The sequence below is a fragment of the Pelodiscus sinensis genome, chromosome 1 (assembly GCF_049634645.1).
Source record: "Pelodiscus sinensis isolate JC-2024 chromosome 1, ASM4963464v1, whole genome shotgun sequence".
NCBI classification, from domain to species: domain Eukaryota; kingdom Metazoa; phylum Chordata; order Testudines; family Trionychidae; genus Pelodiscus; species Pelodiscus sinensis.
The window spans coordinates 143,798,048-143,812,092 of NC_134711.1; the positions used below are offsets into that span (position 1 = coordinate 143,798,048).

Sequence of the window (14,045 nt, forward strand, 5' to 3'; positions counted from 1 at the left end):
GGGATCTGGCAATACTCTAGAGAGAGAGAGAGAGAGAGAGAGAGAGTGTGCGCATGCGTGCACGCACATGTGTAAAATCTTACTAAGACTGCTTGTGAAGGAGAAAAGGGAAGGGGTCAGAATCAGGCTCAGTAACATTACTGAGTATCCCCATTATTGGTGCTATTACGGATGGCATTACAACTTCAGCAGAGCATATTGAATAGGCAGTAACATATTTAAAACATGCTTTCCTGTGGCTGCAGTGCACTTTCTGTTACAGGCATAACAGATCGGCAGTGATACCTGTTTGCTGTTCATCACTCTCTGACTGAATCATTTGTTAGGGACAGCTACAGCTGTATGCCCAGCAAGTGTGTTACATGGTGCCAAAAATATTATAGTCACAAACATTATAGTCTCTGTGCCATGCAGAGTCAAGCCAATAATAAAATAACATTTTGCATTACAACTTTTTTTAATTGGATCAGAGGAAGAAATGTAACTCTTATAAAGACCACCTCAGATTTTGTCAGACTTATGTATACTGGTGATATTGGTTAGATGGATACCTCTTGGTTGTAAACATGTGACTATGCAACAAATCTTAATTTTGAATGTTCTCTTTGAAGGGTGATAGAGATGCAGCCGTGTTAGTCTGGTCTAGCTGAAACAAAAGGAACACTATTAAAATGGGTCTCCAGCAACCCAAGAACCAAATGTTCATCTGAATGGTCAGAAGATGAAGCACGAAGTAGAACCTGTCCATCTAGGTAGAACCTTAGACTGCGCACTGAGTTACCACACCCATGTGAGGAAGATATCAGCTAAAGTTAAGATGAGCAACAATCTTCTTAGAAAACTGGCAGGTTCCCTATGGAGTGCTTGTGCCCCAATCCTGCTCTTGCCACCTTGTATTCGGAGTCAGCATACCGCACACCAATATGGAATCAATTTTCACTTACCAAAATGATGAATTCGCAGTTGCATGCCACCGTGTGCATCATCTCCAGCACTCTGCATCAAACTCCCCTCCCACGGTTTCCAGTTCTGAGTAATGCTGCTGCTCCTCCTATCAGACGAGAGGTTGCCACTGCCCAATTTTTTAAAACCACCAGCTGCTCATTGGCTATCACGTTGCTCATTATGATCTCCTCCACCATGTGGAAATGCTCTGACGAGAGCAATGGATATCGGTTATAATCCCCAACAAGTCCTTCATTGCTAGCCCCACAATCTGCCCCATTTCAGTGGTCTCTGTTGAACAGGTTCTGGACTGGGCTAGGTACCTGTGCAGCCAACCAGTATTGCTGGGGCCTTCGTGACAGCCCTTTGTGCAGCTGCTGTTTACCACAAGCAATGAAGCATATTGTCGATAAATGCCTGCTGGCTAGGTTCAGCGGTGGTCCAGAAGAACTGCATCGCACCAGTGAAGATGCCATCACTTGGCTAGATGACTATGCACATGCTAAAGAGGTTTCTTGGAAGTTTAGGCTGTTTACATTAAGCCTGTCTTATGTTGAGATTTTGCTGCAAACACCTCCCTTACTGAAGAGGGAAGTTTCATCATCAGACCTTGTCTCCTATTCAGTGTTGTAAACTAGAGATAAGGATTTGAAGCAAACGTAAAATAGAACTTTACAGAAAACCCCGAAAATAATTAAAGATGGTGTCTAAAAATAAGGGCTTACAATTGGTCTTTAGTGAAGGTTTAATTTTCCATCTTAAAAAACAGAGGATGGCTCAAACAAACACCCCAGACACATGGACCTTTTGAATTTGAAGACAGTTTAATGGAGTTCAGTTCCAGAATTAATACAAAAACCATTCTGAATTATGGAGGTATAGAAACCTGAAGGGCAACAGTGACTTTGGATCTGCTTCAGAGACGCTACATAAATACAGCCTGTCTGTAGATGTGATGTTGAAGAGACTGTGGGCTTTTAAAGATCAATACACTTCTGAGTTAAATCATTGGACCTTCCTGGGTTTGAGCTCGTGCCCGAAGTTGTAGATGGCTGTGAAGAGGAAGAAGCTTTATTCCTAGGAAAGTAGTATCTAAAGAGAAGAGTCAAGGAAATACTCTAAAATTTTAAACCAAATGTCTACTAATGGCATCAACTTCAAAAAGAAAGGAGGCAGAATACTCACTATACACCTTTGTCTTTTTTTTTTAATCTAACAGAACTGATGATCATGGCATTGTACAGCAGCTGTATTTTCCCCAAGAAGAGACAAAAACAGAGTTTTGACACTTCTTACTCCTGCCAGCCCTTCAGAAGTTACTCACCTATGAAAGACTCAGCTGAATTCTATTGTGCTTTTGCACACCGAGACAGAGAGAAACTGAACAGCATACAAAATGAAAAACAAATTGGATTTGTAGGATTCTCTTCCACAGTTTCAATAATCAAAAGTTGTTAGTATCAAGGCAGATAAGGTTTAAAATACATAAGAACGGCCATACTGGGTCAGACCAAAGGTCCATCTCACACAGTATTCTGACTTCCTACAGTGGACAATGCCAGATGCTCCAGAGGGATTGAACAGAACAGGAAATCATCAAGTGATTGTTCTCCTGTCATCCGTTTCCAGCCCAACAGAGGCCAGGGACACCATTCCTATCCATTCTGGCTAATAAGTATTGATGAACCTAACCAGTTAAAGTCCTGGTCTTTACAACATCCTCTGGCACGGAGTTCCACAGCTTAACTATGCGCTGTATGAAGAAAAACTTCCTTTTGTTTGTTTTAAACCTGCTACCTATTAATTTCATTTGATAACCCCTAGTTCTTATGTTATGGGAGCAAGTAAATAACTTTTCCTTATTCACTTTCTCTATACCTGTCATGTTTTTATAGACCCCTATCATATCCTCCCTTAGTCTCTCCTTTTCTAAGATGAAAAATCCCAGTCTTTTTAATCTCTCTTCAGATGGAACTCGTTCCAAACCCCTAATCATTATTGCTGCTCTTTTCTGAACTTTTTCCAATACTGATATATCTTTTTTGAGATGAGGCAACCACAGTTGTACATGCAGTATTCAAGATGTGGGAGTACCACGGATTTATACAGAGATAATAAGATGTTCTCTGTCTTATTCGCTATAGGGCATCCCTGCTATACATCCAAGATAAGTCCCAAAAAACGTGGATGCATAGGAAAATGATGTAAAATGGGGATTTTTTTTCTTGTAGCTGACTTCCATTTGCTCAAAATTTTTTTTGGTTGGGTTTGGTTTTTTGGGGGCAGGCAATGGGAAGACTTATAATGCATCAGTTTCTACAAGTGTCAAGACGTTAATGAGGAACCGAGGTATACCAGTTCGCCCTGTATCCCTTTTTTAAGGATTCTTACCATTCTGCTTGCTTTTTTGACTGTCACTGCACACTGAGTGGATGTTTTCAGAGAACTATTCACAACGATTCCAAGATCTCTCTCGAGTGGTTAGAGCTAAATTAGTCCCCATCATTTTGTATGTGTAGTTGGGATTATTTTTTCCCATGTTGCATTACTTTCCATTTATCAACACAAATTCATTTGCCATTTTTTTGCCCAATCACCTAGATCTTTTCAGCTGTCCAGTATTTTATAAAGTGAATTATCCTAGAGTTGGTGGTCCTTCCCCCCCAACAGTCCCCCAAAGACAATCCTTTAGTTTATGTGGACTGACTTGCTGATCTTTCTGTCTTGCCTGATCTGTGATGGTATGTCACACCACTGCATGCACTGGTGAGCTGGTTTAGTGCAATGAAGTGTGGTAAGCAAAGTTACATGACCACAAAATCCATAAAGTGACTTTTTACACATAAGCTGCTCACTTCCTATGAATTTGCTATGCTATTTTGTTACATAAATGTATTCTCACCCACACCCACACACCAGTGTGATGGTGTGTTCGCGCCACACCACACCAAGGGTATGTCTACACTACCCCGCTAGTTCGAACTAGCGGGGTAATGTAGGCATACCGCACTTGCAAATGAAGCCCGGGATTTGAATTTCCCGGGCTTCATTTGCATAAGCCGGCCGGCGCCATTTTTAAATGCCGGCTTGTTCGAACCCCGTGCCGCGCGGCTACACGCGGCACGGGCTAGATAGTTCGAACTAGCAAGCCATTCCAAACTATCTAGCCCATGCCGCGTGTAGCCGCGCGGCACGGGGTTCGAACAAGCCGGCATTTAAAAATGGCGCCGGCCGGCTTATGCAAATGAAGCCCGGGAAATTCAAATCCCGGGCTTCATTTGCAAGAGCGGTATGCCTACATTACCCTCCTAGTTCGAACTAGCGGGGTAGTGTAGACATACCCCAAGAGAGTGAAGGTGTCTCAGAAAAGGGTAATTAACTTGGGAGGCCGACGAGCGCTCCCTAAAGATGAAGCCCATCTGGGCAGGAGTAGGCAGCAGCTTTTACTCAGCCAAGAAATGGGAGCGGAAGGGGGCTGCAGTGTGGAGGTTCTGGAATCACTTTCCGGGCCTAGCAGGAAAGGAGGAAAAGTGGGGAGCAAAAGGCCTGGAATCCGGACTCTGAGGGCATGGGTTCACGCAGGGGGTGGTGAAGAAGGAAGACAGCAGAGGAGGGAGAAGCCAAGGGAAATGACAACAAGGTTTGACATGTTACAGACTTGGCTGCTGATTGCAGGGTCCCATAGCCAGAATCCAGAGCAGGGGGTGGGTTTGGGTTTCCTTCCCAGCCACTGGGAAAGTGGCACATTTTTAGTAACAAGAGGAATCCCCTAAGAAAACTGCCTGGAATGGCACCTGGACACCTGGTCCAGGGAGACTTGTTACCCTGGAAGGGGACAGGCTGGAGGGATAAGCCACAAAGACGAAGCTCTGCAACTCGTAGAGAGCAGGAGAGGCCATGACACAAGCCACTGAAGGAAGGGGGGCTTTAGAGTGGGCAGAAGTGGTCCCCAGATGCAGCCACAAAGTGCTGTCCCAGTGCTGAGTAAATCCCATCCCTTTCTCTTACACACACTGGGATTCTGCTCACTGGGCCTGTGTCTGGGTCAGTTTTGTAAGTTGCTTTTATAACATAATTTTCAGCACTACAAATGTGGGACATTATAAAAGAAACCCAAATGGCTGTCAACGGAGTACTGGTACACACGCACGCACGTGCACACACATACACGCAGAGCATCATACACAATCTCCTCCTCCTCAAGAAGACTTCATATCCTGTACTGTGTACCTGGTTGAAAGCGAGAGATCAGTTCAACATAGTTTTGAGTTGGAGTGTTCTAGTAAGATGTCTGCTGCTGGAAAAGGATTCACCAAGATCATACAGTGAACATTCTGATATTTGCAGAGAAAAGTCGTTTAATTTTGAACAAAATAAAACAACTGTGCTTCAAAGGATACATAAATGTGGGGACTCCCCTTGTGGCTAAATATTTTCGGATGAGCCGCTCAGTACCATACCAGTTAAAACCTTTTGTTGCATGTCCGATTCGTGGAAGATGGACGCTTGCTGCAAAAGAGAACAGAAAAGCTCTTCAGGTTGTAAGGCATTTAAAAAAAATAAACGGATGTGCCATTCAAGCTACACTCAAAGGCAAAAGAATATTCTACTTGTAGTGGGTAAACCTGTCTCCCGTTTCATTTCAGAAGACCATCACAGAAGAGATGGAAGAGACCCATTAGAATTAGAAACAAAAAACAGGACTGTGTAGCACTTTAAAGACTAACAAGATGGTTTAATAGGTGATGAGCTTTCAATTAGGTCTTCCCAATCCATGACCCAGCCGGAATCTTTAAGTGGAATTACATGCGCAGCTCTGGGCTGTGTCGTTCTTTCAAAGGCACACAGACAGACACATGCACACTTACCATTCCTCTTCTTGGCTGCTAAATAAATCTTCTTTAAGCCCTCTTCCAAAGCAGACAGCTTAATGCCAGACAGGTTGTTGGACCGATCCCGGTGCTGTGCCACAATCAGGGCCAACTAGAAAGAAAAACATGCCATTTATGTGTACGGCAGTAATGATTGCTAGAAAATAGCATTAAACAAACCCTTTATAGGCTGAAAAAAAAAGCATTCCCTTTTCTTGTCTTTGTGAACACTTATTTCAAGCCAGTCCTATGTTGCATTAGGGTCCCTGCTATTTAGTGTAAGATGTAATATACACTTTGTGTTGTTTCAAAAATACTTCAGCAGAGAGAACATCAAAGGGGCTTTTATAGTTACCAAATCCTGGCCTTTATTTCTGGATTCTTTATCGTCAATGGGGAATAAGAGGGTTCTTCCCAGTGCCAAGTCTGTCCGAAAACCAAAAACATAAGAAAACATTCAATGCCACAAAGAACAAAGGCGAGTCAATGCAATGCTGATTCTTACAGGCTTCTGCACCATCCTTCCTAGTTCTCCAGGACACTGTGCACCACACATACATTTTCTTTGGGGGAGGGGTGTGTGAGACGATGGAGAAAGAAAAAGACAAAAAAACATGAGGGGAGAGAGAGACAGAGAAAAAAATGTCCAGGCTACAGTAAGATCTAATCTGTAAGATCACTAGTGTGTATGTGCATGTAGGAGAACAAGAGGTACTGGAAAGAGCAGATGGCCTGGTTAGACACATACAGAAGTTGCTCTAAACCACCTCCTCCTCATAAAATCATTGTAACATTTGAACTGCAGGTTTAGCACACTGCCTTGTGCAGAGAAGAAATGCTGCGACTAAAGAACAAGATCTTTTTCCCCAGGAAAAGATCAAAACGACTGAGTCCTATTGAAAATCTTCTCACTCCAGATCAGAGGTCAGGGTCAAAATGTCTCCTTGTGCTGTCACTGCCAACACCACACATAGGAAGTACCAGACTAAAAGGAGATACTATGAGCATCACACACTGAAGTTATATTTTTCAATTTTACCTTTCATTCTCCCTGCCAGCTCATATATTTTCCTGGGCTGATCGGAACGAACCTCCAGAGCTGTAAACAAACCTCCCCGTCCCCAGCGGCCGGAATCATCTAAAGCAAAGTTACAAGTTAGGTTATTTTGCAAAATCGAGAACCGTGTCCAAAGAGATGAGCTTCCAGGTGTATCTGTGCTAGCCATGCCTTCTGCAGGGTCCAGAGACATTCTCATGACATATCACAGGGCTTACTAAAAACAGACATGGAAGATGAGAGGAAACAAAAAGTCCCTGGATGCCCAGCTCTCTCATTCAGTCCAGGGAACAGATCACATAATCCCTGCTCTGCATTCCAGAGAAATAAACCTCACCCACAATCCCTGCCAAGCCATCCCAAAGGAAAATCCATCCCGGGTTGTCTGGTAGCTTTTCAGAGCATGGAGGAGAATCAGAAAAACAACTGTGCTCAGAGGAAGAGATTAGTTCAGAGGAACTGGCTGCAAACCACACAGGCAGGGGAATCCTTGTTCTACCTCCCACTGTCCCCTGCAGCACGGTGCCACGTTGGAGACATTGCCTCAACTGTTCAGACCCTGGGGGCAAGGCACTGGCAGATCATGAGAGCTGGAGCCCTGTACACGTTAATTCTTTCATGCCCATCCTTTGCCACAGGCATAAAGCATAGTAGAGAGGAGGGCCAGGCTGTTCTTCTGGGATCATCGCCTATTTATGTTTTCACTTCCCAGAGTGCCTCAGCTCTTTCTCCTTCTGCACAAAGCAATGCCGAAGCATTACGATTTCCCCATGTTCCCCAGCTGCTAAGACCCTGAATGCCCAGATGCTGAGTTCAACTAACACACTCCCAGCATTCCTCCACTCTGCTGATGCCCTTGCCCAGCTAGACTCAGATGCCCTCCTTTTGCTAGCTACGGTGCAACCTGGATGCTCCTTTCTGCTGCTGGAAGGGGGCCTGCCCCACCACTGCTGGTCCATCAGGGTGGGATTACACACAACTTGCTCCATGGGCAGTGGACCTTGGTGGAAACACACATTTATGGAGGGGGCTAGGTGTGTGTGTGGGGGAGGGGGGGTATCTTTGCAGATTTCCTTTCCTCCGCAAAGGGTCACCTTTCGATAAAGTTATATTTCCAGCCCATCCCAATGGGAAGTAAATCTTCTGAATGGGACTCAAGGCTGAGCAGCCTCACTGAGTCAGCCAGCATGCAGGGCCACAAGCGACCCACGTACAGAGCCACCAGGAAGGAGCTCGTGCTTCACCTTCTGAGGAGAGGTGCTGCATGCTAGGAAGTGTGCCAACCCGCTCCCTTGACTTGCAGCATACTAACCACGCCGGCCCCATGCAGGCTGTAACCACCACTGGGCGGATTTGAACCTGGGACATCAGCGTAGGAGCAGCTACAGCGGGGGCTACAAAGTCAGCTGGCTCTCAGCCCAGGCTGTAGAGCTCCCTTATTCTTATCTCTGGCTGTAAGCGATGTGAGTGCCGCTCCACGGGACAGTGAGCTGCACTAGGAGTGTGGGTTACACTGTCACTACGGCTCAGCCATCTGGCTGCCAGGCATGAGTCCGCCCTGTCCCCAGCAAGGCTCTTTGCTCTGGCTAGTCCTACCTATGCAGTGGACAAGGATTGCATCCTCCTCTTCCGCTCTGGGGTGGGTAACGTCCCCCATCACATACTGGATGGAGTTCAGCTCGGTGTCTGTGTCATCTACCGCCACATCCAGCCCGTCCTCCCCCTCCTCAAAGGCGTCCTCTGAGTCGCTCTCTTCCGAGGGCAGGCAGGGGGATCTGTAGTGATTTGCCTCCCACCAGGCCATCCTGAAACGAACAAGGCAAAAGGAGAACAGGCCAAATGAATACAGGAGGGCCAAAGTCTGCCGCTTTAAACCATCACCACGAATGGCTATAGATGGGTTCTTGAGACACAAAGCTCAGATCCCGAGCCACAATCTTCCCCCATGTCCAGAAACCAAATGGTCACAGGGCGGCTGGTGCCTGGGGCTGAAGTAGGTCAAGCCTCCCTATGCCAAAGCAGGTGCTCCCAGCTGATCAAGGAAGAGTCTCTGGCTGTACCTGCCTTCGGAACCGGAGATCGAGTGTTTGAGCCCCGCCCTCAACCAACCTGGCACCCTTGGGACATAGGACGGATAAGGAGGACCCCGAAGGTAGGGAAGTTGGGGGGCTCCTCCAGTGGTGCAGTAGATAAGGTAGACAAGGAAGGGTGAGTGGAAGTACTAGTGAGAGACAACTGGCTGAGACAGGGCTAGGAAGCAGCAGCAGCAGGGCAGCCACAGTCCCCTGGGCAGCGAGAAGACGCCTGAGGTGGAAAGAGGAGCCGTTTTTGTTTACGTGTGGCCAAGAAACCTGCCTCAGAGCGACTGTGGGTCTGGCAGCGGGTGCTGGAGAGGCTGGGGTGAAGCGGTGATGTATACAGGCACTTTGGACAGAGGAGAGTAAGGAATATCAGTGGTGCAAAAGGAAAGGGGAGAGGGCAATCGGAAGCCCCTATCATTGATTGGCCCTGACTACGAGGGGTGACCCAGGATTCATGGAGTCAGATTATGCGGACACCCTGCTTTGCTTAAGGAAGGGCTGCTCTCCTGCACCGGGGCCTGGAGGATGCCAGCAATGGCAGGATTTCCCATTCCCATTGGCAGCCAGATAACAGAAGCAGCAGGAGTTGCAACTGGAGCTTCAGAAGTGACTACCATGCCTGAGGAGCGGCAGCAGCAACCCCTCCCTGGAGATCCCGCAGCAAGAAGGGACTGGTAGGCCCAGGTACAAAGTAGGAAAGAGGGGTTTGAGGACTGTGAAGGCCAACCAAGGGAACGTTCTGCTTAGGGATAAGTGGGGCATGTAAGCAGTAACTGTCCTTCTGTGAACTGGGCTTTTAAGACTGTGCTCTGCACAGCAGAGTCAGAACAAGCCAGGGCGTCTCCGGATGGAATCCTGCCTTGTTACTGCAAGCTCCGAAAGGGACCAGGAGAGGCAGCTTCCTGGAGTTTGCATGTTGTTGTGGGGGGGCTGAGGCACAGAGAAGTTCCTGCCCCTGCCCCACTAAGAACAGATACCGTGGGAAAGCTGGATGCCAAAGCCTTGCATGCCCCAGGTGACAGTGTGAATTCTGGAAGGTTTGGACCAGGAGGGATAGAAGGCAGCCTGAATGAGTCAGGTGTGGGGAAACGGGACACGTCAGGCACCCACTGGGAAGCGTGTCCTTGGGAAGAATGCATAAACAACGAGAAGTCCTGTGGCACCTTATAGACTCACAGATTTATTGGAGCATAAGCTTTCGTGGGCAAAGACCCACTTGGTCAGATGCATGGAGTGGAAATTCCAGAGGCGGGTATAAATACACAGGCACGTGAAAAGAAAGGAGAACCGATCAAGAGGAAGGCCAGAGATAATGAGGTCAATTTAGTCAGGGAAGATGTGGCCCATTTCTAGCAGCTGATGTGGAGGTGTAAACACCAAGGCTACGTCTATACTGCATCCCTCTTGCACAAAAGCCTATGCAAATGAAGCGCAGATTAGCAAATTGCCATGCTTCATTTGCATAATTAATGAGGCTCTGTTTTTGCGGAAGAGGCTTTTGTGCAAAAAGGTGCCGTCTACACAGCTCCAACCCCCTCTTGTGCAAGAGCCGTTCTTCCTCATTTTTCCAGGAAGAACGGCTCTTACACAAAAAGGGGTTTTTGCGCAAAAAGGAGCTGTGTAGATGGCTTCTTTTTGTGCAAAATCCTCTTGTGCAAAAACTGCCCCAATTAATTATGCAAATGTGTGTCAATATGCTAATCTGCACTTCATTTGTATAAGCTTTTGCGCAAGAGGGATGAAGTGTAGATGTAGCCCAAGAGAGGAGAAACTGCTTTTGTAGTTGGCTAGCCACTGGTACTCCTTTCTCTTCATGTGCCTGTATATTTATACCCGCCTCTGGAATTTCCACTCCATGCATCTGACGAAGTGGGTCTTTGCCCACAAAAGCTTATGCTTCAATAAATCTGTTAGTCTATAAGGTGCCATAGGACTTCTCGTTGTTTATGCAGATTCAGACTACCCATTTGATACTTTAAAAGAACAGTGTCTGAGATGAGGAAAGCTCACAAGTAAGGGACACAAATCCCTAACTGAGGGGCCAAGGCAGAGCAGGGCACCAGGGAGCAGAAATTCATGGCAGAGACAAAACATCAGGAGCCCAGACAAAGGAAAAGTCAGAGAAGGGCATAGGCATGGAGACCATGCACAAAATGGATTCACCACTGATAGCCACTAAAGGCACAGTTACAGCACGGAGAGGAGAGGGCATGAGAGACCTGCTCTCCTTGGCAGAAAAGCCTGAGAGCAAGCCCAGAGAAGTTACTGAAAGACCAACAAGGGTTGGCATGCCAGACATCTCCTGGGACAGGAGCCAGTGGGACTTGAAAGATAAATCCACGGCATACAAAAGGAATGGCAAGGGAGAGCTGAGTTACTCTTCACTCCACCAAAGGGAGAGCTTGTGCCACGACAGCCTAAAAAACCAACAGGCAAAGGTTGGAGAAATGAGACGAGGCTCTTGACTGGATGCCCGGTGAAGAAGTCAATTGTAGGGCTGGGGTTCATGACTCTGGGCACGTGGGGAATACGGATGTGTCTGAATCTGCATGGCAATTTTTATATTTTGTTTTACGGGTGAGAGCCGACCAGCTGGGGCTTCACAGGTGGGAAAGGGGGGATCGTGCTGGTGAAAGAAGCAAAACACAGGAGGCTGATCCTTCTGACTGAAATAGGTCCAGCCCCCCTTTGCTAGAGCAGATGCTCCCAGCTGGGCCAATGAAGGGTGTGTGGCTGCCCTTGGAGCTACACGGGGTCAAGAGCATTTAAGTGAGGAGGGCTAAGCAGCTGCTGGAAGCAGCAGGACTGCCCAAATCCCCCGGGAAGGGAGGCAGTGAGTAGCCTGAGATGTAAAGGATGGTAGGAAGAACTGGTTTGTACATGTCTGGACAACAAAGCTGCCTCAGAGAAACTATAGGTGTCGCACTGGTGCCTTTAGAAGCCTTGTCTCGAATACTGTTGTGATGGGTGGTTTTGTAGTGTTAAGAAGGGAGAAAGGAGCTTTGTGATAATCATTTATAGAAAAGTGAGACTGAGTGCTAAGAAGGGGGAGGAGTCGTCCAGGGTGGCACACGTAGAATTAATGAGAAAGTCAGATAACGATTCAAACCACAAAGTACAAATTCAAATTTCACGGAGAAAAGATACAGAGAAAAAAAGGCCAAGTGTGACTGATATCCGGAGCTGAATGTGAACCTGCTCTGACTTTGGGCAGCTCACAGTGGGGTTCTCGTACACAGAAACATAGGGCTGGAGGGACTTTGTGAGGTCGTCTAGTCCAGCTCTCTACATTTAACCAGGACCAATTAAACATAGACCATCCCGGACAAGTCTCTGTCCAAAATATTCTTTAAAAAAAATGAGGAAGTGAGCTTAACCAGCCTTAGAAAAAGTTTCCTAATGCTAACCTAAATCTCCTTTTTTATAGAGTAAGCCCAGTGCTTCGTGTCCTAGCTCCACTGGACATGGAGAACAGCTGACCACTGTGATCTTAATAAAAGCCCTGAACATATATGTGAAGATTTCACAGGTGCCTCCTCTGTCTTCTCTTCCCAAGACTAAACATACACCAGTTTCCCCTCATAGATCAGATTTTTCTTAACATTTTGCTATTTTTATTACTCCTCCAGACTCTTTCCAATTGGCACACATCTTCCCCAAAGCGTGGTGCCCAAAACTGAGCAGAGTGCACTAGCTGAGGCTTCACCTCTGCTGAGTAAAGCGGTACCAGTATCTCCTGTGTCTGATATACGCCACGGTTGCTAATACACCCCAAAGGCAAGGCATACCTTTCTTGTAACTGCATATGAACTGACTCTTATTCAATTTGTGATCCACTAAATCCCCCAGAGGCTTTTCAGCAGTACTACCTCCTCGCCAGTTATTCTCCATTTTGTAGTTGTTCATTTGGGGTTTTTTCTTCTTAAGTGTGGAACTTTACACTTGTCACTTTTGAATTTTATCATGTTTGTTTCAAACCAGTTCTTCAATTTGTCAAGGTAATTTTGAATTCCAATCTTGTCCTCCAAAGTGCCAGCCACCCCTGTCAGTTTGGGATCATCTACAAATGTTATAGGCCTACTCTCCACTGCAAGGGATTAATGAAAATAGTACTGGACTCAAAACAAGCTCCTGCAGGACCCAACTAGATCTGCCCTCTCATAGATAACTACTCTTTGAGTGTGGTCTTTCAATCACTCCTGAATGCACCAGATAGTAATTTAATCTAAACAACAACAGTTCCCTAGTTTGCTTAAGAGAATTCCATGTGAGACTGTATCAAACACCTTACAATAATTTAGACATATAACATTTACAGATTCCCATCACCTACTAGACCAATATCCCTCTCAAAAAAGGAAATAAGGTTGGTTTGAAAGAATTTGTTCTGGACAAATCCATGCTGGTTATTCCTTAACACCCTATTATTTTCTAAGAGCTTACAACTGATTTGTTTAATAATTTAATTTGATATCCTTCCAGGTATTGAAGTTTGACTGAGCTATAATTCCCCAAGACCCGTCTGTTCCCCAAATAAAGATAGATACTATGTTTGCCCATCTCTACTCTTCTGGATCCACTCAGCACCCATGACATATCAAAGATAGTCGCTAAACATTCCAATATTACTTCAGCTAGTTCCTTAAGTACCCTAAGATCAAATTCATCAGGTACTACCAATTTGATTACTTCTAACATATGTAAATATTCTTTAGCTTATTCTTTCCCCTATTTTGGCTTGCATTCTTTCTCCCTTGTTAATTGTAATGGCCTTAAGTATCTGGGCACAATTTACATTTTGAGTGCAGACTGAAGCAAAATAGGCATTCAACATCTCAACCTTCTTGATATCATCAGTCATTAGCTCTCTTTCCCCACCCAGCAGAAGACCTTCACTTTCCTTCATCTTTCTCTGCATCCCAATGTAGTTCGAGAACCTCTTATCACTGCCTTTTATGATGCTTGCTAATTAGAACTCATTTTGTACTTAGGACCTTTCTGATTTTGTTCCTGTATGCATGTGGTATTCTTTTTTTACTTGTCCTTAGCATCTAGCTATGTTTCCACTTCATGTAGGATTCAGGCCCATAG

The 14,045-nt window shown here is 45.9% G+C and overlaps 1 protein-coding gene across 3 annotated transcripts in view; it reads right to left on the minus strand.

Annotated features, from left to right (window-relative positions):
* Positions 1–1,769: 1,769 nt before the first annotated feature.
* CHD1L (chromodomain helicase DNA binding protein 1 like) overlaps positions 1,770–14,045 on the minus strand; it is a 49,911-nt gene continuing 37,635 nt past the window's right edge. For all 3 annotated transcript variants that reach the window (XM_014578483.3, XM_075905802.1, XM_006132874.4), the window contains 6 exons: positions 8,470–8,678; positions 6,856–6,954; positions 6,172–6,242; positions 5,814–5,928; positions 5,346–5,454; positions 1,770–2,037 (listed from right to left, as the gene is read on the minus strand). In XM_014578483.3, the coding sequence (XP_014433969.2) occupies positions 1,923–2,037; positions 5,346–5,454; positions 5,814–5,928; positions 6,172–6,242; positions 6,856–6,954; positions 8,470–8,678 (718 nt within the window). In that variant the 3' untranslated portion in view covers positions 1,770–1,922. The remainder of the gene's footprint in view (positions 2,038–5,345; positions 5,455–5,813; positions 5,929–6,171; positions 6,243–6,855; positions 6,955–8,469; positions 8,679–14,045) is intronic.